At 47.6% G+C, this 24,135-nt stretch overlaps 1 protein-coding gene across 5 annotated transcripts; it reads left to right on the top strand.

The window, feature by feature from the left end:
• Positions 1 to 7,284: 7,284 nt before the first annotated feature.
• On the top strand, positions 7,285 to 22,361 carry Lmbr1l (limb development membrane protein 1 like). Of its 5 annotated transcripts, none has more exons than XM_048444650.3 (17): positions 7,286 to 7,662; positions 10,267 to 10,351; positions 11,648 to 11,681; positions 12,917 to 13,056; positions 13,171 to 13,274; positions 13,875 to 14,001; positions 15,678 to 15,746; positions 15,883 to 15,947; positions 16,234 to 16,306; positions 16,386 to 16,469; positions 16,549 to 16,625; positions 17,246 to 17,323; positions 17,608 to 17,681; positions 18,485 to 18,575; positions 19,014 to 19,080; positions 21,512 to 21,589; positions 21,774 to 22,361. In XM_048444650.3, exons 1-17 carry the CDS (start codon positions 7,591 to 7,593, stop codon positions 21,839 to 21,841), a joined length of 1,386 nt encoding a protein of 461 aa, XP_048300607.1. In that variant the 5' UTR covers positions 7,286 to 7,590; the 3' UTR covers positions 21,842 to 22,361. The 5 variants fall into 5 exon arrangements, with proteins under 5 accessions (XP_085534823.1, XP_048300607.1, XP_085534824.1 ...); XM_048444649.3 differs by having other exon boundaries at positions 7,287 to 7,662; positions 21,428 to 21,589; XM_048444651.3 differs by lacking the exon at positions 7,286 to 7,662 and adding an exon at positions 7,853 to 7,986 and having other exon boundaries at positions 21,428 to 21,589.
• Positions 22,362 to 24,135: the final 1,774 nt, after the last annotated feature.

Raw genomic sequence — 24,135 nt, 5'->3', positions numbered from 1 at the left:
AGATTGAGCAGAAGGACTCAGACACGCTAGACAAAGGATGTACCACCGGTACACTCCTGTCTCTCACTTTGAGATGGTCATGCTGGTCTTGCTATCCACTCTGTGTAGCCTAGGGCTGCTTCCCACTCCTAAGTGGGACTAAAGACATATGCCTGTCAGAAGTAAAAATTGGAAGGTCAGGAAAACCAGGTCAATCTGATCTACAGAAGACCCTATCCCAAGAAAAAAACAAAACCACACAAACTGCCAGGCGGTGGTGGTGCATGCCTTTAATCCCAGCACTCGGGGTGAGGGTGGGGCAGAGACAGGCAGATCTCCGAAGATGGAGGCAGGAAGATCTGACATCCAAGTTACAGTACCTGGTAATGACATTTAACTCTATTCTCTTGACTCAGCTTCCCAGACGCTAGGATTCCAGGCAAGCAAGTGGCAATCTTAGGATCTTTATTGTTTAGTCAACGTAAACTTCAACATTGAATAAAACACACACTCTGCTTACAGCCCTGGTCCTCTGTAAGAATCCCGGAGAAGGTCCAAAAGGCCTGTCCCTAAGGACCAGAGACTTGACTTTTGTACTGTCATGAAGCCCCCAAGACCTTCCGGGCCCATTTGTTTGTTTGCACTACAGATTTTCATAATGCCTTGCTCATGGGGATGGACCCTGTTAGGTCCTGTAACTGTAGAGTAGGAGATAACTCCTTCTTTCTAACATGTGGATTCTGGGGATCAAACTTAGGTGGTTAAACTTAGTATCTCCTTAGCCACAATATTTGCTAAACAAAACAAATAACAACAACAAAAAAAGCCACAATACTAAAATGCACTCAAGATTTATTATTCTTTACCTTCATGAAGTCACTATTAAAATGGGAAGACTTGCTGGGCGGTGGTGGTGCACACCTTTAATCCCAGCACTCCGGAGGCAGAGGCAGGCGTATCTTTGTAAATTCGAGGCCAGTCTGGTCTACAAAGCAAGTTCCAGGACAGGTTCTAAAGCAACACAGAGAAACCCAGTCTCGAAAAAAATGATAGCACAGCTTTTGTCCTCCTGTTTGTTAAGAGATCAGAGGGACGACTGACCTTTCAGCCTCAGGGAGAATCCATACTGCAATCCAGGGTAGATACCCAGTAAAAGATTTAATGGAGGAAGGCAGGAAGAATATTTTAGCTTGAGATGGCATTTACCACTCCCAATCCCAGAAAATGCCTAGCAAATTCCTTAATGCCCTGCAGATGGCACTACCGACAAGGAGTTCTCTATTCAGGAGAGCCAAGGTGAGCCTTGTGAACTCTGCCCTTGCCGTCACCTTGAAAAAAAAAAGCAACAAACAGGAAGTGACTGGCAGGCATCCCTAGCATTCACAGGCTTGCCAATTTTTGTTCTGACAATTACTGGAGGGAGCTGTGCCTGATGTTACTTTACCTCACTGTGAATCAGGCAGCCGCAGGCAACTCCACACCCAAGAAGTTTCTTGACCTGAGCCCCAACCTATACCCCCTACTCCAGGACAATAGTAAAAGCATGGCCTTGGGGTCAACAGGAACTAGGGAAGAGAATGTTGCTACATTAACCAAACTCGATAATGATACAAAGTAATAATCACTGAGAATCATCTCAGGCTATTGCTATTGTCATTATGTTGCTAAGACTAACTTCTTTCTCTCCGCTACCTGGTCCATAAGCCACACCCAAGTGACAGCTTGCTGCAAGCTACTGTGTTCATATGTTCCAAGTAAAAAGCTTAAAAAAGGAAGACAGAGTCATGGGACAGTGGTGGTGCAATATTTGGTCCCAGCACTTGGGAGGCAGAGGCAGGTGGATCTCTCTGAGTTTGAGACCAGCTTGGTCTACAGAACGAGTTTCAGGACTGCCAGGGCTACACAGAGAAACCCTGTCTTGAAAAATAAGAAAAAAAAAATTAAAAAAACAAAAAACAACAAAAAGGAAGGCAGAATTATATTCATTATATTGTTGTGTGTGTGTGTGTGTGTGTGTGTGTGTGTGTGTTTTCTAGTTCCCAAGGCCTTGTGATAACTGCTAGGCTGGCAGTCCAAAAAGACCTCCTACAGGTTAGAGAAGAAAAGGTCTAGATCATAGATACAAAATCTGGACTGACAAAACAAACAGAAAATCCAGTGATGTGTGGAACTACATGATGGGGTGTGGACCAGTGTACACATCAGACCCATCTATAGAACCATGGGCCCAATCCCTCTGTTCCCAGATCTCAGTTTTTTGGGACTTTTGTTGTTGCTTTGGTTCTTCAAGACAGGGTTTCTCTGTATAGCCCTGGTTGTCCTGGAACTCACTCTATAGACCAGACTGGTCTTAAACTCAGAGCTCCACCTACCTCTGGAGTGCTGGGATTAAAGGCATGTGCCACCACCACCAGGCTCAGATCTCTCCTTAAGAAACATTGATCTCAGCACTACTGCCTGTTAAGCCCCAACTACAGTATGAAACCATTTCCTAGTCCAAAGTCCCAAAGTTTTCCATATTCCTCCAAAAAATGGCATTGTCAGGCCTGTCACAGAATTAACCCACTTCCTGGTACCAATTTACATCTTAGTTACTTTTAAATCACAGTGAGGGCTGGAAAGATGGCCCAGCCGTTAAAGGCTAGGCTCACAACCAAAAATTAAATTGCAGTGATAAGGCTCTATGACCAAAACAACTCATAGAAAAAGAGTTTATGGGAGCTTAGAGCTTAGAGGGTGAGACCATGGCCATCATGGTGAGAAGTATGGCAACAGGCAAGCAGGCATGGCTGTGGAGCAGAAGATGAGAGCCTTCATCTGATCCACAAACATGAAGCAGATAAAGAGGGAATAGCCTGGGCTTTTGAACTCTCAAAGTCCATTCCCAGTGACACATCTTCTTTTTTTTTTTTTTTAAAGTAATTTTATTAAATTATAAAAAGTTTCCATTTATGCCCCTCCTCCCAACGCCCTCCCACTTCCCCGCTCCCTCTCCTCCTCCCTCTTTGTCCCCAAGGGCAGTCAGGGTCTCCTGCCCTGTGGGAAGTCCAAGTTCCTCCCCCCTCCCTCCAGGTCCAGGAAGGTGAGCATCCAAACAGACTGGATCCCAAAAATTCAGTATATGCAGAGGAAACCAGTCCCAGTGTCATTGTCAATGGCTTCTCAGAAAGACTGCAGGCCAGCCACATTCAGAAAATCCGGCCACATTCAGAGAATCTGGTTGGATCACATGCTCGTTCAGTCACGGTCCATCTGGCCTTGGTAAACTCTCATTAGATCCGACCCCTTGTATCAGTGGGTGATAGTATCCCTCGCAGTCCTTCGTCATTTTCTTCCTCCTTCTGCTCCTCATTTGGATCTTGGGGGGCTCAGTTCACATCTTCTTTAACAAGGCCACACCTCCTAATCCGTCCCAAACATTTCTGTTGTGGAATAATCTTTTTGTATACTGTGAAGATGTGTTACTCAGATTGGCTTAATAAAAAGGGGAATGGCCAATAACTAGACAGGATTTGGGGGGCAGAGAGAGGGAAGAAGAAGGGCAGAGTTGCAGTGAGATTCAGAGGAAGCATGGCATGTAGGAGAAGAGGTAACAAGCCATGAGCCACGTGAGGCATGTAAGTTAATAAAATAGGTTATGTTATAAGAGCTAGCTAGAAATAAGTCTAAGCTATGGGCTGAGCTTTCATAATTAATAATAATCTCCATGTGGTTATTTGGGAACTGGCTAATGGAACAGAGAAAGACTCCCTACAAAGTTCCATCACTTGGGTACCAAGTATTCAAATATAATGAGCCTTTGGGGCCTATTCTCATTCAAACCACCACAGTGTGTGTGCCTCTACGTGGGTAAATGCACATGAATACAGGTGCCTCATAGGCCAGGAATATCAGATCTCACTGGAGCTAGAGCCACAGTTGGCTGCAAGCTCCATCTCACTGTTCCTTGTTACTACAGGCTCTAAGCTCTATGACAGCGGGAGTCCCATCCTTTATTTCTGTCTACTACCCATGCCTAGCCCTTGGCACATAATGGACCTTAATTTTATACATGCCGATTAAGTAAATGTGAGTGAAATATTCTGGTTTTGTTCTAAGTCTTTTAGTTATTTTTGTTTTATTTTTGAGACAAGGTAGCCCAGGTTGGACTGGAACTCATTAACCCAAGCTGGCCAACTCACATCATTCTGCTTCAGCCTTCCATATGCTGGGATTACAGGCATGTACCAACATACCCAACCTCAACTTGATTTGCATTTCAGTACTGTCATTAAAGCACAGTGCTTTTCATAGTTGAAATAAGTGTCTGAGGACTCAGATGGCCTGGCCTGTAAAGGCACTTAGTGCCAAGTCTGATACCTCGAGTTTAATTGTTGGACACAGTCACACACATACACACAGAGAACACATGTATATTAAGTAAATTTAAAAATGGTGTAGGGTGTGGCATGGTGGCACATGTCTTTAATTCTAGTACTCAGGAGGCAGAGAAAGAAGGTCTCTGTGAATTTGAAGCCAGCCTAGTCTAAATACCGAATTCCGGAAAAGAAAGCCTAGAGGAATTTGCATATAATTTATGCATATCCCCAGGATACTTTAAATCATCTCCAGAATATCCATAATCCTTAATACAATGTAAATGCTATGCAAATAGTTATTATACTATATTGTTTAGGGAATAATGACAAGAACATAAAAGTCTATATGCATGCTCAATACAGACGTGATTTTGCTCCCAAATTGTTTTCTTCATGGTACTGGGGACCAAATCCAAGGTCTTGCACATGCTAAGTTCTTTACCACTATCCCCAGCCTCAACTGTATCTTGCTGTTGTTTTTGGAGACAGATTCTCACTTTGTATTTCAAATGTTTTTTTAGACTTGACCTGTTGCTAGGCCCTGAGGCTACATCAATAGGGTATTGGGGATTCTACTATCTGCATCTCCTCGCCCCAGTGCTTGGTTCACCAGTGTGAACTACTAACTGTCTACTAGGGATGAAACTTAGCTCCTACCTGCAGGACAGCACTTTACCAACTGAAACATCTTGACAGGTACCTTTTATTTTTCTTTTCTTTTTTTAAATTTGAGGGTAATTGCTCTCACAAATGTGGAACTCAACAATGTGGAGGGCCAACTATGTATATATATATATGTTGTGGAACAGTTGTTTATATTGTGTGAAGATGTGTCACTGTGATTGTTTTAATACAGAGCTAAATGACCAATAGCTAGTAAGGAGAGAATGAATGAATGGAGGAAATTCCAGGCAGAGAAGAATTTGGGATGAGTATAGGAGCATGAGAGAGGACAGCAAGACACTGAAGAAGTCAGACATGTGGTACAAAGGAGAGGTAACCAAGCCATGTGGAAGAAATAGATTAATAAAAATGGGTTAAAGTCGGGTGGTGGTGGTGCTCACCTTTAATCTCAGCACTCTAGAGGCAGAGGCAGGCAGATCTCAATAAATTCAAGGCCAGCCTGGTCTACAGCAAGTTCCAGGATAGTGAGGCATGTTACATAGAGAAACCCTGTCTCGAAAAACCAAAATAATAAACAAACAAGAAAAACAAACAAATAAATACAGATTTATTTAAGTTATGAGAGCTAGTTGAGAAAAAGCCTAAGTTTTCATAGTTAGTCTTTGTGTTGTTATTTGGGGGTTGATGATCCAAAGATAGGCCAACAAGAAAGCTTGCTACATACATATGCATACACAAGCAAATGGTTTTCTTTTTGTTTTGATTTTTTGAGATAGATTCTCATCATGTCACTTTGGTTGGCCTGGAATTCGATATGTAGAACAGGTTGGCCTTGAGTTTAGAGATCCACCTGCTTCAGCCTTCCTAGTGCTAGGATTAAAGATACCTGCCACAATGCCCAGCTAGAGTCTAAGGCTTTTTTTTTTTTATGTGCATTGGTGTGAAAGTGTTAGATTCCCAGAAACTGGAGTTACAGTTGTGAGCTGCCATGTGGGTGCTAGGAATTGAACCTGGGTCCTCTGGAAGAAAACTCAATGCCCTTAACTGTTGAGCTATCTCTCCAGCCCGCAATTCTAAGGCTTTTAAAAAATTATTTATTATTTTTGTTCTTCAAGACAGGGTTTCTCTCTGTGACAGCCCTAGGTGTCCTGGAACTCACTCTGTAGACCAGGCTGGCCTTGAACTCACTTGCCTCTGCCTCCTGAATGCTGGGATTAAAGGTGTGTGCCACCACCAAATCTGGCCTAGATCCCAAGTCTTAAGTAGGAACATGACAATCTCTACTTTCTAGTTTCAAATTCCTGCTATGATGTTAAAATTAGATAAAGGCTATAAAGAGAATGGCACATAGCAGGTAGGTAGTTAATGTTTGGTAGTTAGTTAATGTTTGGCTCAGTCTGCTCACCAATATTCCCTGTGGACATTTCCTCACAGGGTTTCAGGATAGCCCGGGCCTGGTAGAACATGCCTATATCATCTAGCAATCAACTGGAAGGTTGAGTAAGATCGCTGAGAAGTCAAGGATAGCCTGGTTTGCATAGCAAGACCTGTCAACAAAAGTTTCGTGACCTTTTATTTTTGGTTTGATTTTTCAAGACAGGGCTTCTCTGTGTAGCTTTGGGAACTGTCCTGGAACTCATTCTGTAGACCAGGCTGGTCTCGAACTCACAGAGATCCACCTGCCTCTGCCTCCGGAGTGCTAGGATTAAAGGCGACCGCTGGCTTTTTTTTTTTTTTTCTTTCTCGTGACAGAGTGCCTGTGTGTAGCCCTGGCTGTCTTGGAACTCACTCTATAGACCAGGCTAGCTGGAACTCAGAGATTCACTTGTCTCTGCCTCCCGGGATTAAAGACGTGTGCCACCACAGCCTGGCTTTCCTATCCAAATTTTGCTTTTACTATTCGTTCTTTAATAGCCTAAGCCTTCCATAAAAATGATTGAGTGAAAGCTTTCAGGAGTGGCTGGGGAAATCTCCAATAGTAATACACTTCGAGAAAACGCTATAGGCCCTTGGGTTACAGGGCCGCATGGTGCTCTTACATCTCGACTGGTTGTCCTGATCCAAACCATTCATTTAAACTAAAATCGTGGCTGATATTAATATCCTGGAACCAGCACATCTCAACATCGGATCAAGTGGATTCTTTTTACAACAGCTTCGACAGGCCAAAAATATCCCGCCTCCTTTCCCAGAATATCCTATCAGCGCACCCTTTACGATGAGCGACAGCCAACAGGCAGCCAATAAATTCCGCTGTTTGAAAGAAACCCGCCCAGGCCTTGTGTCGTCACCGGGCCTCTTAAAAGGCTAGCACCGAGCCGGGAGCTTCCGCGTAGCTGGGCGGCCGGTACTTGCGTTGAAACGTGACTGTGAGTGACCCCCACCTTAAAGGGGAGGGAGCCGCGGAGAACCCGAGCCCTTTAAGACAAAGCGGGCTGGGGCCTGCCCCTTTAAGGGCGTGGCGTCCGACGGCTGAATCTGAGCCCCAGATTACCTTGAGTTTCCGTCACGGGCAGCGAGGAGCAGCTCCTAGGCTGGGTCCGGGTGCTTGGCGGGCGGCGGCGGCCTCATCCCCGCTCGTCCTCCCCGGACCCGGAGACAGCCCCGCCCCAGTCATGCTGAGCAGAGTATGGAAGCAGCTGACTACGAAGTGCTATCCGTTCGAGAGCAGCTGTTCCACGACAGGGTCCGCGAGTGCATCGTGAGTGAGGGACCTGGGCGGGAAGGGGCCGGCCGGGCCGAGGTGGGAGGGGCGCAGGCAGCTGTGGGGACAGGAAGTCCTGCTGCCCCGGCTTCCAGCACCTCGGTCCCTGGGAGGACCGGGGCCGGGATGGCGAACTCCTGAGTCGGGTATGCTGGGTCTCTGAGTCGTAAACAAAGCCGCGGGGTTTCCGTTCCTCGGCTGCTCGCCCCTCCCCCAGCCCCCTTCGACTCCTCCTCGGCGGGCGTTCCTGGCGGTCGGTCTCTTGTGCGGAAAAGTCTGATCCTCCACTTAAAGGATGGATTTGCTTTGGGACAAGTTGATGTGCGTATTCTCCTTAAAAGTAGATGAAGGGCAATCATAGCTGATGTTGGGATGAAGCGAGACCCGGTCACACTGAGCAGTTAACAAGGGACGTGCAGTGGTGGCGCGAGGGAAGAGTAGAGGATACGGTGGGTCCCCGCCACTAAAGAAGAAAAGTAATCCTGTCCGAGATGGAGAGACACCGAAGTTTCCGCGCCTATTTTTTTCTTCCCTTCAATGATGGTGGTTTGTTTTCATTCGTGTTGTGATTGAACCCTGGGCCTTTGGCATGCAGCATGCCAAACACAAGCCAACACAGTGACGCACACCCCACAACACTTCCTGATAATTTATTTGACACCCTGGAAGACTGGAAGACTAGCCATTCTGGGAGTTGTTCTGTGTGTGTGTGGGGGGAGGGGTTACAGTAGTCCTGAATACATCTAGCGTGTTTTTTTGTTGTTGTTGTTTTTTCGAGACAGGGTTTCTCTAGCTTTTGGAGCCTGTCCTGGAACTAGCTCTTGTAGACCAGGCTGGCCTCGAACTCAATAGATATCCACCTGCCTCTGCCTCCCGACTGCTGGGATTAAAGGCGAGCACCACCACCGCCCGGCCCTCTAGCGTGTTCTTATTCCTTCAGGGTAGCCTGCAGGAACCATCTCTCTGTCTGCTGTTTCTTCATAGAACTCTGAGCATACTAAATGAAAAGGGAAGGGTTTGGAGGAATGGAAAGAAGTCTTGGCATGCTTAGGTTGAAGAAAAGGTAAAGGGACACAGCATATACTGAGGTCTGCCTTTATCAATGAGAACTGGAAAGTACAAGTGTAGGGCCTCAGGGGTAGGACTCAAGTAGCATCTTGTGTGTCCTTGGTGGAAAGGTACTCATTGGGGCATTGGGCATATCATGGAGGCACATCTAGGCCTTGAGACACAGTATAGGGACTGACAACCTGAAGGGATGAGCCCTTAGAAACTGCTTATGTTTCTGCCTTCTAAGCTGTTAGCTTAGGACATCAGCACCGGCCAAGGACACCTGAAGGTCTCATGTACATCCTCCTCATGGCTTCCGTCTAGAAGTTAGAAACAACCTGGGATGGATGGTGGTGGTGATACATGACTTTAATCTTAGTATTCTGGAGGCAGAGACAGACGGATGTCTGAGTTCGAGACCTGCCTGGTCTACAGAGTGAATTCCAGGGCAGCCAAGGCTACACAGAGAAACCGTGTTTCAAAAGAAAAAAAAAAAATAGAACAATCTAGCCTCTCCTGGAAGTGGGTAGAAGTCCAAGCCTGACCTTCTAAGCTCTCTACCTTCTTGAGTATTGCGCAAGTTCAGGGCAGAATGAGCAGAACCCAGCTGTAAAAATGCAGCTGCAATCTTGGTGACTGCTTTTATGGGGGTTCCTTAAGTCAGAAGCTACAGCTATATTCTAGATTCAGGACTTCTTGGCGTCTTCTCTCCTTGTCACTGAACAGATTTCGTATAAGGTCAGTTCCTCTTGGAGACTAGAAGACACAGGAGACTGATCATGTCTTTGCCTCCTCAACTGCAGTGACATCTTTTTTTTTTTTTTTTTGGTATTCTCTGGCTTTGGGGTAGTGTCCATATGTAACCCACGTACTAATTAATCTGTCCACGTTTTGTCCCTGTCAATTGGAGGTCTAACCACTCAGGGCCATGGGTAGGTCCTAAGAGCCCCTGGCCCTGAAGTTGAAAGTCACTTGTGGAAGAACCTGAGGATTTTAAAGTGGCAGATAACCAACTCTGGAAATGTTGGGCCTGACTAAAGCCTTGCTAAATGATAATTAAATGGGCTCTAGTTTGCCACAGAGCAGACCTGATGTTTCAGGTCCTGAACAACCAGTAGAAGTTCAGATTTGCTCTGTAGACGTGATTCTGACATAGCAGATCATGGAGTATACTTTCTCAGACAGCAAATGGAGTTGGCTAAGAAGAATACGAAGACAATGCAGACAACTTTTTCTCAAGCCTGTTACTTTCCTGGAATGTTGTCAAAGTATAGTTAGTCTCTCTTGCTCTATGGCCTGATTTAGGGTATGGGATATGTATATGCATATGTATTTATATTTCTAGAAGTTTCTTTGTTCACCTTTAAAGATATGGTTGAAGCTTGTGACTCCAGCAAAATGCCAGGAGTTGGTTGGCACTATTTCCCAGGGACTTGGGATAGCCTCTGTTTGGTCCTGCTTGGAGCCCCCGATATTTGGAACCCTTAGGCTGTGGAATGTGCTAGAAACTAAAGAACATATCATTCCAGCTTGTTTTTTTTTTTGCCACAGATCTCAATACTTCTGTTTGCAACGCTCTACATCCTCTGCCATATCTTCCTGACCCGCTTCAAGAAGCCTGCTGAGTTTACCACAGGTACTTTTGACCTCCCTGCCTTCAGCCAGAGTTCCAGTTGCCATAGAGCCAGCCCCAGAGGAGTGGGCGACGGTGCCTGTTGGGAAAGGAACGGTGGCTGTGCTGGGCTGTTTGAAACCTTTGCTGCTCAGCCCCGTCCTTCCACAAGCAGAACTACAGTGGCTGCTAGAGAAATAGATGGAAATAGCTTTCATTCCTTTCTTGTTACTTAATTACTTTATTTGTATATATTTTAAGTTAGAGTACAAAATAATGACAAAATAATGTTTTATTGTGGCATTTTCAAAATCAGGTACCCCTTTCTTGGTTTTATTTTGTTTTATAGACAATATCTCATATAGTCCTGGCTGGCTTCAAACTCCTTGTAGCTAAGGGTGACCTTGAACTCCTGTCTCTACCTCTCACCTCCCACCTCCCAAGGTGTATTGGTGTGTGCTACCATATCCTTATCCATGTAGTTTTTTTGTTTTGTTTTGGTTTTTTGAGACAGAGTTTCTCTGTGTGTAGCCCTGGCTTTCCTGGAACTTGCTTTGTAGACCAGTCTGGTCTTGAACTCAAAGAGATCTGCCTGCCTATGCCCCCAAGTACTAGGATTAAAGTCATACGGCATTGCTACACGGCATCCATGTAACTTTTCTGATCCTCAGTTTCACCCTACAAATTGGGCATAATTAGTCCACCTGGTACTTTGTCACTGGGAGGACCAAGTGAGAGCCGTTTGTGAACCTGAAGTAGGTAACTGCATGCCATGGGCATGTGTTTTGTGCCTTCTCCTTCCTAGTGCTCTCCCACAAGGACCAGGCACCTCCCAAGATTTGGTGGCAGTAGTCTTTCTTTTTGTAGAGAGGCTAAGTTTTCTTTGGAGTGTGGCTTTGGGTCCCATGGATCTCGATGGGGTTAGCGGACCATTCCCAGCACTACATCAGTGCTGTCCCCTGGGAGACTTTTCTCTGTGAAGTCCATCTTCCCCCTTTGCACGTTTCTTTTTCCTTCACCCAGACACTGATGTGAACAACCTCACAGACTGCAGTCTGAGCCTCTCTAAAGAGGAACCTGTTAGTGACAAGGAGGAAGGAGAAGAGCGTGGGGATTAGGGGCTTCTACTCTGTGTACCTAGGCCCACTCTCCTCAAGCTGCCGCCTTGGTTGGGGAATAGGTTGTGAGGTTCATAATGTAAGATCTCCCAGAGCCTCTTTTTCAGCACTGTCTTCAATGACGGGGACAGGGTAATAAGTTTGGCTCGCAGAACCACCCACTGATGTCCTGCTGAGTCCCCTTCCTGTCTGTCTCTTGCAGTGGATGATGAAGATGCCACAGTTAACAAGATTGCGTGAGTGTCACTACCTTCAACACCCGGATCCAGTGCCTTTTAGACGCTGGGATCTAGAAAGTCCTCTAGGGCAGCGGGAGAAGGAGCTGTCATCCATCCAAAAGGAGTTCCTACTTCCACCCTATTTCTGGCTTCTTCCGGCTTTACCCTATACTTGGGATGTTCAGAAAAGCTGCTGTTCCTGTCTCCCTGGTTGGGCCAGCAGCTTCATGATGTGAATATTGGCTGGGGCCTGAGTCATCAGGAAATGGCTTCAGCTTGGCTTCACCTCCTAACAGTCAATGTGGGTGGGGAATGGAAAGGGGAGACAGGCTAATGGAAACAGGGCAGGCTTTGGTGAAGATCGAAAATCCCTGAGGGATCCGAGAAACCCTGTCTTGAATACCCCACCACCACACACACAGACACGCACAAAACACCCTAAAGACAAAGGTGCTTGGTTGTTAGAGAAAGGCCCTTATTATGGACATTTTTTAAAAATCTTATTTATTTTTATTTTATATACATTTGTGTTTTGCCATGGATGTTGAGTCCCCTGGACCTGGAGTCATTGATACCTGTGAGCTGCCATGTGGGTGCCGGGAATTGAACCCAGGTCCTCTGGAAGAGCAGTCAGTGCTCTTAACTGCTGAGCCATCCATCTCTCCAGCCCCCATGGACAGTTCTCATTCACTAGCAGCACATATAGAGGAAATACAGAGCTGCCCCCTCTGGACTGACAGACTAGAAGGCAGCACTCTCCTTTTCTGAATGTGTTCTCAGCTGGCACAGCCTGTGGCACAGGCCTTGCTTATGAAGATTGGTTTTAGCTTATCTTTATCCTCTACACTAATGCCTTCTTAAAGGGCATAGCCATATGGAGACTGAGCTCTTATCCACCCAGAAAAGGCAAGCTCAAAGTCTGTATCCCTAAGCAGAGAGGAGGAGCCACGTCTCTTGCTTTGTTAGCATTCCTGGCATGCCCTATAGGCATGAATGGGAAGATGGCATTCCTGGGATAGTCTAAACAAGCTGGTGATTAGGTGCCTATGACTACCTAAGGTGGCATCCGTCCCAGCTGCCAAGGCTACTCTGTAGGTAAGGACTAGGGTGGGATGGCAGTGGGCAGAGCCCAGCTGGACAGCTCCCTCCCATCGCTCCTGCTGGTTCTAGAAGTAGAAGTCTTGGGGGAAAGTGGGGTTTGTGGGGCAGTAGGGCAGTGAGTGCTGGGCTGACCCGTCCTTTCCACTTGTCAGGCTGGAGCTGTGCACCTTTACCCTGGCAGTCGCCCTGGGTGCTGTCTTGCTTTTGCCCTTCTCCATCATCAGCAATGAGGTGCTGCTCTCGTTGCCAAGGAACTACTATATCCAGTGGCTCAACGGCTCCCTCATCCATGGTATGTGGTCTGGGATGGAGCCTGGGGTAGGGAGTAGGGCAGGTAATTAGGCAGGCTCAGGCAGCCTTGATTGGCCCCTTAATGACCAACTCTGCTCTTCCTTTTTGGCTCTAGGTCTTTGGAACCTCGTTTTTCTCTTCTCCAACCTGTCTCTCATCTTCCTTATGCCCTTTGCATATTTCTTCACAGAGTCTGAGGGCTTCGCTGGCTCCAGAAAGGTGAGTGAGGAAACATAAGAACTCAGGCCAGAAGCAGAACTCTACTCTAGATAAATTGCAGACTTCAGGGATGAAACAAGGAGTCTGAGGCTATAGCAGCATGAGAAATCATTGTCACCCCAAACCTTTGGGGTGCTTCTAGAACCACTGGTAGTTAAAATTGAGAATAGGAGCTCATTTAGCAGAAGAGTTAACTGTCTTATGTAGCTGCTACTGGAAACCAATATGCTAAAGGTGAGAGAAAGCATAGGAAACCCCAGACGTGCTCCGCCCCTTTCACTTCCCTGCTGACCCCTGCATGGAGCAGGCTGCACCAAAAGGCAGAGAGCCTGTGTGATGCTGAACTCACGGCCATCTCCTGGGAGCAGACGAGACTGAATGATTTGAGGGTGGGATTTCAATGAATCCCCAGAATATGGAATGGCCCAGACGAGTAGGACGGCAGAGTGATTCAGAATTAAAAAGAGAAACACTCCCTCTTGTCTACTGAATCCAGACCTCCTTGGTGCCTCAAGCCCAGGCCTAGCTCTGATGTCTTCTTCCTTCCCCACACTGTTGTGTGATTGACCCCTGTGCTTTACCCATCTCCTCCTCCTGCAGGGTGTCCTGGGCCGGGTCTACGAGACAGTGGTAATGTTGATACTCCTCACTCTGCTTGTGCTGGGCATGGTGTGGGTGGCATCAGCCATTGTAGATAATGACAAGGCCAGCAGGGAGTCACTCTATGGTAAGAGTTAAACTTTCTGTCACTGTGATTCAAAGGAGGAACAGTCCTGAGTTCAGAGGCTTTAGTCTATGGTCATTCAGCTCTGGTTTCTGGGCTGTGGTGAAGCAGAACCTCATGGCAAGGGGCAAAGCTAATAAACCCATGGATGGCCAAAATTCTAGCTCTAATCATTTCCTAAGAGCACGCCTTTGTGCGTTGTAACAGAGACCAGGCCTTCAATGTTCACATTTTGAAAGACTATTTTGTATCCAAACCGTAATAGAGCTCCAGCTTTTTCCTGTTTTTTGAAGATTTTTGTTTGTTTTTTCTGAGGCAGGGTTTCTCTGTAGCTTTGGAGCCTGTGCTGGAACTAACTTTTGTAGACCAGGCTGGCCTCAAACTCACAGAGATCCACCTGCCTCTGCCTCCCGAGTGCTGGGATTAAAAGCATGCGCCACCACCACCTGGCTTTTTTGAACATTTGTGTGAATGGATTTTTTCCTGTATGCATACCTTTGTACCACATCTGTGCAGTAGCGACAGAGACCAGAAGAGGGCGCCAGATCCTCTACTTGGAGTTATATGGAAGGCTGGAGCTGCCATTTGGGTGATGGAAAACAAACCTGGGTTCTCTGCAAGATCAACAAGTGCTCTTAACCAGTGAGCCATCTCTCCAGGCTTCCCTCCTACCTCCTCTTTAGAGTTTGTAATTTGAGCACTCTGGACTAAGTAAGGGCAATTGCCATGAGTTCGTATAGTGAGTGTAAGGCCATCTTAGGCTATGGAAGAAGATGTTCTCTCTCTCTTTTTTGGGGGAGGGGGGTTTCAAGACAGGGTTTCCCTGTGTAGCTTTGGAGCCTGTCCTGGAACTCGCTCTTGTAGGCCTTGAACTCACAGAGATCCACCTGCCTCTGCCTCCTGAGTGCTGGGATTAAAGGCATGCGCCAACACCGCCTGGTTTCCCCCCACACACAGTGTTTCTTTGTTTACTCCCAGAGATCTGCTTGCTTCTGCCTCCTAAGTGCTGAGATTAAAGGTGTTTTCTACCATCACCCAGCTAAGATTCTATCTTAAAAAGAAAAAAAATGCTGGCTCTTGAGTTGGCAATGTGCATTTGATCAGCTGTGGAAAAACTGCCACCATTTCTATAGATTGAAGTTCCAAACTGATGGACTTTGGACACATCTGACATATAGAAATATTCCCCTGGGTCCATGCAGTGATTTTAAAAAATAATCAGCCAGGATGATAGCATGTAATTTTAATTACACCATTCAGGAGACTGAGGCAGGTGGATCTCTGAGTTCAAGGCCAGCCAGAGCTACATAGACATTGGTTAAAAATAATAGATAATAGGTAACCAATTGTTCACTGTAAAGCCCAGGCTGTCCTTGAAATCTTCTGCCTGGACCTCCTGATTCTGCTGGGATTACAGGCACATGCCACCATACCCAGCCTCCCATTTTAGAATCTAGGCTCTGACTGTACTTAACCCTACTCACCTGGACCAGAAAGCAGCTGTGCCTTTCTGAGGATCTCTAGTTTGCTCAGCTCTCCACTTCTCACTGGGGCCAGCTCTCCGCGGTCGTTACTTGCCTAAGCCTGGAGGTGTTTGTATTGTGTTCTTGTGTGAACTGAGCCCTGTCACTTCCTAGGAATCAGGAGAAGATAAGCTGACGTGCTTTTCTTGTCTTTAGACTTCTGGGAGTACTACCTCCCCTACCTCTACTCCTGTATCTCCTTCCTCGGAGTGCTCCTGCTCCTGGGTGAGTGCGGAGTCGGAGAGAGAAAGAGCATCCTGGGCTCCAGAAGTCAGGGTGGAAGGAGAAGGGCTGGGGAGGGCTGGGGAGGGAGAGGGAGTGAAGGATCTGCGAGGTGACTGACATGCTCCTGTCCCTACAGTGTGCACTCCACTAGGTCTTGCCCGCATGTTCTCCGTCACTGGGAAGTTGCTAGTCAAGCCCCGGGTACGTGGTGCTCCTTGCCTTTTGTACAGGGTGGATTTTTTTGCATCTGAGGCCAAGCTGCAAAATGAGTCCACGGTTGTGTTGTGCACAACTCGCAGAAGGCCACACCCTTGGTTGGCATCGTGTCCTTTGCCCCATTGTCTGGAGCTGGTCAGAACACGAGGAGCTGGAAGGAATAGGACAAAGCTGGCCATGGGGTGGTGAAGCAGAGTTAGACCAAGACTGGGGCTATAGAGGGCTGTTGGGGTCAGAGAGCCTCTGACAGCCTCCTGTCCCCTGTCCTCAGTTACTGGAAGACTTGGAGGAACAGCTGAACTGTTCGGTGTTTGAGGAGGCAGCTCTGACTCGAAGAATCTGCAGTGAGTTTAAACGCTCCTTTGGCTGGGTAGTGGGCTGGCCTCGGCAAGCACTGAAGGGAAGTGTGTTCTCTGCCCTCAGATCCCACCTCCTGCTGGCTGCCTTTGGACATGGAGCTGCTGCACAGACAGGTCCTGGCTCTGCAGACCCAGAGGGTCCTCTTGGGTATGTGGGCTGCTGCTTTTCCCCGGGAGACTAGTTCCTTGTTTCAAGTACTCGCTAACCACCTCCCACCCCTGCACAGAAAAGCGGCGGAAGGCTTCAGCTTGGCAGCGGAACCTGGGCTATCCTCTGGCCATGCTGTGTCTGCTGTTGCTGACGGTGCGTTTGCTAGCCTTGGTGGGGCGGGGCGGGGAGTAAGTGGGTTCTCAGGGAGGACAGAGATGTGCGTTGACATGGTTGTCATCCATAGCAGCAGTTGCTTCTCAAAGGGCCTGCTTTATGTCCTGTGCTCAGAGCATTAATTCCCATTTTGTGGATGAAGAAATACAACTGGCTTGCCCCAAGTCACACAAGGTCATTGAGAAAGTACACAGAAGGAGAATAAAGATTGAAATCTCATGTCTCTCCTGTGCTGGATTAGGACTTCAGGAATAATTTTAGGGGAACCGGCACCTTTGCCTAGTTCATTTCCTTAGAGTGGGGGGGGCGGAGAGTGGGGGAGGCGGCCCAGCTTTGCACACATGAGGTGCCCTGCAGAGCTGCCCCAGCCCCACAGGTGCACTCTACAGGTAGTCCACCCTTTGGAAGCGGTTCGTCCAGTAGTCTCCTCAAAGTGCTGTGTTGCTCACAGCAGCTCTAGGCCCCTAAATCTGCTCAGAAGCAGAGCTACTCTTACAACTGGAAACATTGTACTGAAGGGAATGCTCTTAACTTTGAGCTCAGATCACACTGTGGGCTGGAGCAGGGATGATGGGAGTTGGTGACCTTGCTCCACACAGGGCCTGTCTGTGCTTATTGTGGCCATCCACATCCTGGAGCTGCTCATTGATGAGGCCGCCATGCCGCGGGGCATGCAGGTACAGGACTCTCTTCCCACGCTTCTTTTGGAGAGGGCTTAGTTAAGAAAGGCTAGGGAAGCTGGATATGCTGTCACATGCCTGCTACCCTAGCACTTAGGAGGCTGAAACAGGTGGGTTTCAGGACAGAATGGGCTACACTGTGCTACAGCCTAAAACCCTGTCTTAAGGGATGGGGGGAGTTTGGAGAGGGAGACAGAAGCTGAGGACAGAGGGAAGACTGGGTGGGGCTGGTGGTACTCATAGTGGGAATGTCGCTCAATCATGTCACCCCACCTCGACAGGATGCCTCCCTGGGCCAGGTCTCCTTCTCTAAACTGGGGTCCTTTGGTGCCATCATCCAGGTTGTGTTGATCTTGTATCCTTCTGGAAACCCCTGTGGCTTCTGCTTACCAAACCTGCCTCCCTAGGACTCGGGAATGCTGAGGTGGGGAATAGTAGGGAGTGCAAATCTTCATCTAACTTGGGTTCAGACAAGGAAATTACCTGATTTTGAGGACTGGGGAGATAACTCAGTCAGTTAAGAGCATCTGCCTATAGTCCAGTGCTGGGGAGGCAGAGACAGGAAGATCCAGGTAGTGTGTTCAGGAGCCAGTATAGCCAAACTCCTAAGTTCTAGGCTTGAAATGGCCTGTCTCAGTAAGTAGTGGGTAGTGGGCTTGCTGGACGGCCCGGTGAGGGCCGAGAGAGGACTCAGCAGTTGGGGTGTTGATGCTCTTGTAAAAGCACCCAAATTCAGTTCCCAACACCTGGGTCAGGCAGCTCACAACCATCTTGTAAGTCCAGCTCCAGGGTATCTGACACCCTCTTCTGGCCTCTGCAGGCATCCACATTCATGTGCCCACACCCCACACATATACACACAGTTGAGAAAAGTTATTTTTAAAAGATGGCTCAGTGGGTAAAAGTGCCTACTATGTAAGCCCGACAACCCGAGTGCCATCCCTGGGAACTCACGGGTGTGAGAACTGACCCAACACAGTAGTAAATAAAGTTAATAATGTCGGAGAAGATGCCCATCCTTGACCTGTGGCCTCTGCATACACATGGACATACGCCACACAGCAAAACTTAGCTTTGAAAAGAGGTCTGAGGAGTCCTTTCTCTGAGGCAGGCAGTCCCTCTTAGAGGCTGGCCAGTTCTTCCCTAACCCAGTTGCAGTTACCTGATGGTGTCCTCGGTCATGGGCTTCTACAGTTCTCCACTCTTCCGAAGCCTGAGACCCAGATGGCACGACACAGCTATGACACAGGTATGGGAGGGAAGAGGAGAAGCCTCCTGGGGAATGGGTGAGTTGGGTGTTGGTAACCCCCGCCCCCACAACAGGGTTTCTCTCTATAGCCCTAGCTGTCCTGAACTCGATTTGTAGACCAGGTTGGCCTCGAGCTCAGAGATCTCCGCCGCCTACTTCTGCCTCCCAAGAATGCTGGCAACTCTTGCTACTTTTACCTCTTCTTCCTTTACTTTTTGGTTTGGTTTTTTGTTTTGTTTTGTTTCGTGGGGGGGTGGTTTTGTTTTGTTTTGTTTTGTTTTGTTTTAGTTTTTTTTTTTTTTTTCCAGACAGGGTTTCTCTGTGTAATAGTCTTAGCTGTCCTGGAACTAGCTCCTGTAGAGGGGCTGGCCTCAGACTCACAGAGATCCACCTGCCTCTGCCACCGCCTGACTTGCTTCTTTCTTTTCTCTCACCCAGATAATTGGGAATTGTGTCTGCCTTTTGGTCCTAAGCTCAGCACTTCCTGTCTTCTCCCGAACCCTTGGTGAGTACTGAGAGTGGGATGGATCAGCTTGTTTCACAGCTTCAGAAAGTGAGATTCTCGCCAGGCAGGGCGGGCACGCCTTTAATCCCAGCACTCGGGAGGCAGAGGCAGGTGAATCTCTGTGAGTTTGAGGCCAGCCTGGTCTACAGAGCGAGTTACAGGACAGGCTCCAAAGCCACAGAGAAACCCTGTCTTGAAAAACCAAACAAGGGCTGGAGAGATGGTTCAGCAGTTAAGAGCATTGCCTGCTCTTCCAAATGTCCTGAGTTCAATTCCCAGCAACCACATGGTGGCTCACAACCCTCTGTAATGAGGCCTGGTGCCCTCTTCTGGCCTGCTGACAGAATACTGTATACATAATAAACAAATAAATATTTTTTAAAAAAAGAAAAACCAAACAAACAAACAAAAAAAGGGGTTTACAGCCTACAAACCACAATCACAGAGAACTTAGACAACATGGGAAGTAGAAAAAGACAGGCTCTCCTGAGTAAATCAGGAGCATGGGGACCTTGGGGGAGAGTTAAAGGGAGGGGAGAGGCAGGGAGGGGGGCAGAGAAAATGTAGAGCTTGATAAAAATCAATTAAAAACATGAGGTTTAAAGACCAGTCTGGGCTTCATGGGAGTGTCAGACAAGCCTCTGCTACATAGGGGTGTATGAGTGCTTTGCCTGTATGTGTGTTTGCGTACCTCTTGCCTGCATGGTGCCTGTAGAGGTGGTCAAATGCCTCCGCTGGGGAGATATGGATGATTCTGAGGCACTGTGGCTGCTGGGCGCTGACTCAGGTCCTCTGCAAGGGCAACAAGTGCTCTTAACTACTGAGCCATCTCTCCAGCCCTAGAATTTATTTATTTATTTATTTGTGCATTGGTATTTTGCCTGCATGTGTATGCCTGTGTGAGGGTGTCAGATCCTCTGGACCTGGAGTTATAGGCAGTTGTGAACTGCCATGCAGGTAGTGAGAATTGAACCTGGGTCCTTTGGAAGAACAGCCAGTCCTCTTAACCACTGAGCCATCTCTCCAGCTCCCTGGCTTTTCTTTTCATTTTCTTTTTTTCTTTTCCTCTCTCTCTCTCTCTCTCTCTCTCTCTCTCTCTCTCTCTCTCTCTCTCTGACCTGGTAAAGGCAGTGGCCACCATCAAGCCTGTTGGTTGGAGTGCACTCCCTGGAGCCCTCACACACTCATGCACACAGAGAACGAAAGGGAAAATGCTCTGTAATTAGATATGCTCCCTAATTTCCACAAACACCCACGAACATCCGCTGTCCCACATAGAGATGAAAACAGTGTAGCTTCATAAAGGCCTGCACTGAGCTTTTGGTGTCCGTTTTTGGTTTCCTTTGTTTTATGTGCATGTTTGTCTGCACCATTTCTGTGTCTGGCTCCAGAAGAGGCTAGAAGAGGGCAGGAGCCAGGCAGTGGTGGCGCACACCTTTAATCCCAGCACTTGGGAGGCAGAGGCAAGCAGATCTCTGATTTCGAGGCCAGCCTGGTCTACAGATCGAGTTCCAGTACAGCCAGAGAAACCCTGTCTCAAGGCGGGGGAATCACAAGTTCTTATTCATCCTCAGCTATATAATGCAGCCTGGCTGGAACACGGGAGACTGTCTCAAAGGAGGGAAAGAAGAGGAGTAGGAGATTGTAACAGTGCCTGGGACAAACAAGTAAATGTGTGTTTGCCATAATTATTATAGCCCCCTTGTTTTCTCTGTTTTAAAATTGAGAAAATTGAGGCCCAGAGCATTTAAGGAACTTGCTGTGCATCACCCAGCTATCTAGAAGTGGAATTGAAAAAACAACAAGCTGGGCGATGGTGGCGCACACCTTTAGTCCCAGCACTCGGGAGGAGGGCAGAGGCAGGTGAATTTCTGTGAGTTCAAGGCCAGCCTGGTCTACAAGAGCTGGTTCCAGGACAGTTAGGACTGTTACACAGAGAAACCCTGTCTAAAAAGAACAAAACAAACAAACAAAACAACAGCATGATGACAGTTTTCAGGCTATGCTTAGTCTCTGAGCTACTAAACTGTACACTACTGAAAACTTAATAGCAAACTTGTAGATTCTTAGCTTCGAAGCACTTGCCATACTGGGAACTCCTAGAAGTCCCCAAGGCTAGAGGCAGCCCAGCTGAAGGAAAAGATTCAAGTCTCTGGAAGGAGGAATAGGAGCAAATTTAGCTGCTGGTGCATTTAATAGTCCTGAACTGGCCTCGGAATGGGCTTGAGAGTAATAATACATGCATAGTAATGCTAGACGATGTGATGTTCAGATGTGGCCACCAGGGGGCAGCAGAAAGTTGGGTTTTGGGGGATTCCTCCTTCTCATTATAAATTTTGTACTTCAGGGCTGACTCACTTTGACCTGCTGGGTGACTTTGGACGCTTCAACTGGCTGGGCAATTTCTACATCGTGTTTCTCTATAATGCAGCCTTTGCTGGCCTCACCACACTCTGTCTGGTGAAGACCTTCACTGCGGCTGTGAGAGCAGAGCTGATCCGAGCCTTTGGTAAGAGGGTGAGACGCCTGGCTAGGGAAGTTCATTCAGAACCGAGGGTAGCCCCAGCAGGGAAGGAAATGCACTACCTATTTGTAGATCACCTGTCTCATTTACCCCTTGTATGCTCTGATTGACTCACCTCTGAGGAGCTAGACCCGTGTCCATTTCCAACTGCTTGCCTTCTCTTTTCCAGGGCTGGACAGGCTACCCTTGCCTGTTTCTGGTTTTCCCCGGGCTTCCAGGAAGAAACAGCACCAGTGACCTCCTGCTAGGGGTTGAGAAGGAGAAAACTGGACACTGCCTAGTCCTGGAGGCAAGCCAGGGTGGTTGGACCTCAGGACCTGGAATCTGAGAGGGTGGGTGGAGGAGGGAACTGAACCACCTGAACTGCTGTATAATCTGAGCCAGAGTTTGGGACCGGCCTCCTGCCTTTTCAGATGTAGCTGTGGCCTCAGTAAGAGGTGAGCTGAGGGACTGGCTCTATCTAGTTCCTGGTCCCAAATCCGTTTACACATCAATCTGCCTCAATCCTGTTCCAGGCCATGCCTGAAGCCTTGTTTACATAATGATGTGCAATAGGGTGGGTGGGAGTGGGAAGAGCTAGGCTGGGCTGGGGTGGAGACCCTGTCTTCCTTGCCTCTGGCCCAGCAGAGCCTAAGCACTGTGCTGTCCTGTGGAGGGAGGGGCTTTGGACCACTGGAAAGACCAAGGTGCGGTGAGGGAGAGCTGCACCCATCAGCAATAAAGTTGATCCCAGGGTTCTCTTGGTTTTTTATAAAGAGCCTGTCTCTGTGTCTATACCACCTGTACTGGCTGGTCCTGAGTCTACCCAGGAGAAGTCTTCCTTCCCCTCTATGCTAGCACCCTGTCCTGGCTAGCTGGTCCTGAGTCTACCCAGAAGCCTTCCTTCCGCTCTGCACTTCCAATGCAGAGATGATATTCTTCCCTTATCTTTACTTCAAGTTGGCCTACACCTTTAACCCCAGCACTCAGGAGTCAGGTTCTCTGATTTTTTTTTTTTTAAGTTAACCTAGTCTACATTGCAAGTTCCAAACCAGCCAAGATTACATGGTGAGACATTAAAAAAAAATGTTGACTAGTCTCCTGGATGCACCCTATTACTTGGGGTTTTGTTTATATGCCTGGGGAATTAGGGTATTAGGGAATGGGCACTAATAGGAGACCCATCCTCTGTTGACCTTTAGCCCTGACCAGGACCCATACTTAACAATTAGCTGTAAAGTGATTGGCTGGCAGTTTTTTTAGTTTAGTTTTGTTTTTTGAGATAGGGTTTCTCAAAAAGAAGAGCCTGTTCTGGAACTAGCTCTTTTAGACCAGGCTGGCCTTGAACTCCTGCCTCTGCCTCCCAAGTGCTGGGATTAAAGGCACGCCACCACCGCCTGGCCTGGCTGACAGTTTATTTCTACTCCAGAAAAGGACCTGACTTCAGTTTTGTAAATTCTTTGATGTCCTTGATAAACAAATCTTCAGATTATACATGGCATACTTCAAAAGTGGCCATATCCCTCACAATTATTTGAAATTACTAGTTTTTGTTTTGTTGGACACAGAGTCCCTATGGAGCCCCTGGATGTCCTGGAACTCACTGTGTTGATCAGGCTAGCCTCAAACTCACAAAGATCCACCTGTTCCTGCCTGTTTGGTGCTGGGATTAAAGGCATGTGCCACCACATCTGGCCCTAGAATTTTTTGTTGTTTTTCGAGACAGGGTTTCTCTGTGTAACAGTCCTGGCTGTCTGACATTCTCTTTGTAGACCACGCTGGCCTCAAACTCAATGAGATCTGCCTACCTCTGCCTCCCAAACGCTGGGATTAAAGGTGTATGCCCCCACCGTCTGTCTTGGCTCTAGAATTTTTAAATATTCAGTTATTGGGATTGGAATATCATGGTGTGCGCAGAGTTCACAGGTAACTTAAGGAATCAGTTCTTCCAGTGTGAAGATTCTGGGGAACCAAACACAGCAAATCTGTCTGCTGAGCTAGCCCTGCTGACCTTTCCAGCCCTGGGGCAGAAGGTGTCAAATCCAGGACCTCTTACTTGCTAGGCACTTGCTCTGTCATTGAGCTACATTGCCATGGCCGTGACCACTTCCTTGTGAGCGGAAGTCAGATGTCAGAAAGGAGTTTTTCTCCTCCTTTTGTTCTCCTAGTTCATAGAAAGTTGTCCAGTGCTAGCCTTGGAACTGGGTGAAGGGAGGGGGAGCATGGAATACAAAAAAAGTGTAGATTCCACAAATACTTGCCAAGTTCAAGTTAAGCTAGACGGCCTTGGAAATACACGATAAACAAGCTTGTGCTAAAGAATTGCTTTGTCTGAAAGGATGCAGTATTCTAACACTTGAAGTACTGTAGCAGTTAACTGCTGCCCCACAGGAGCACATAGGTCACAGTGTCAGGACATCAGGAAAGGTTTTTTGTTTTTAGTTTTGTATTGTTTATTTAGCACGTGTGTACATGTATGCATGGGCGTACTATGGTGTAAGTGTAGAAACCAGAGGGCAGTATGTTTTGGTTCTCTCCTTCCACCATGTGAG

This window comes from Myodes glareolus, chromosome 19 (genome assembly GCF_982192425.1).
Source record: "Myodes glareolus chromosome 19, mMyoGla1.1, whole genome shotgun sequence".
NCBI lineage: Eukaryota > Metazoa > Chordata > Mammalia > Rodentia > Cricetidae > Myodes > Myodes glareolus.
The sequence above is the reverse complement of the archived record's forward strand: the minus strand, read 5'-3'. Positions and strand labels throughout refer to the sequence as shown.

Excerpts from the sequence above, each read along its gene's own strand:
- Lmbr1l (XM_048444649.3), top strand. The coding sequence starts at position 7,591 with ATGGAAGCAGCTGACTACGAAGTGCTATCCGTTCGAGAGCAGCTGTTC. Across the intron at positions 7,663-10,266 it reads ACAGGGTCCGCGAGTGCATC|ATCTCAATACTTCTGTTTGC; the intron begins GTGAGTGAGGGA and ends TTTTTGCCACAG. Across the intron at positions 10,352-11,647 it reads GCCTGCTGAGTTTACCACAG|TGGATGATGAAGATGCCACA; the intron begins GTACTTTTGACC and ends TGTCTCTTGCAG.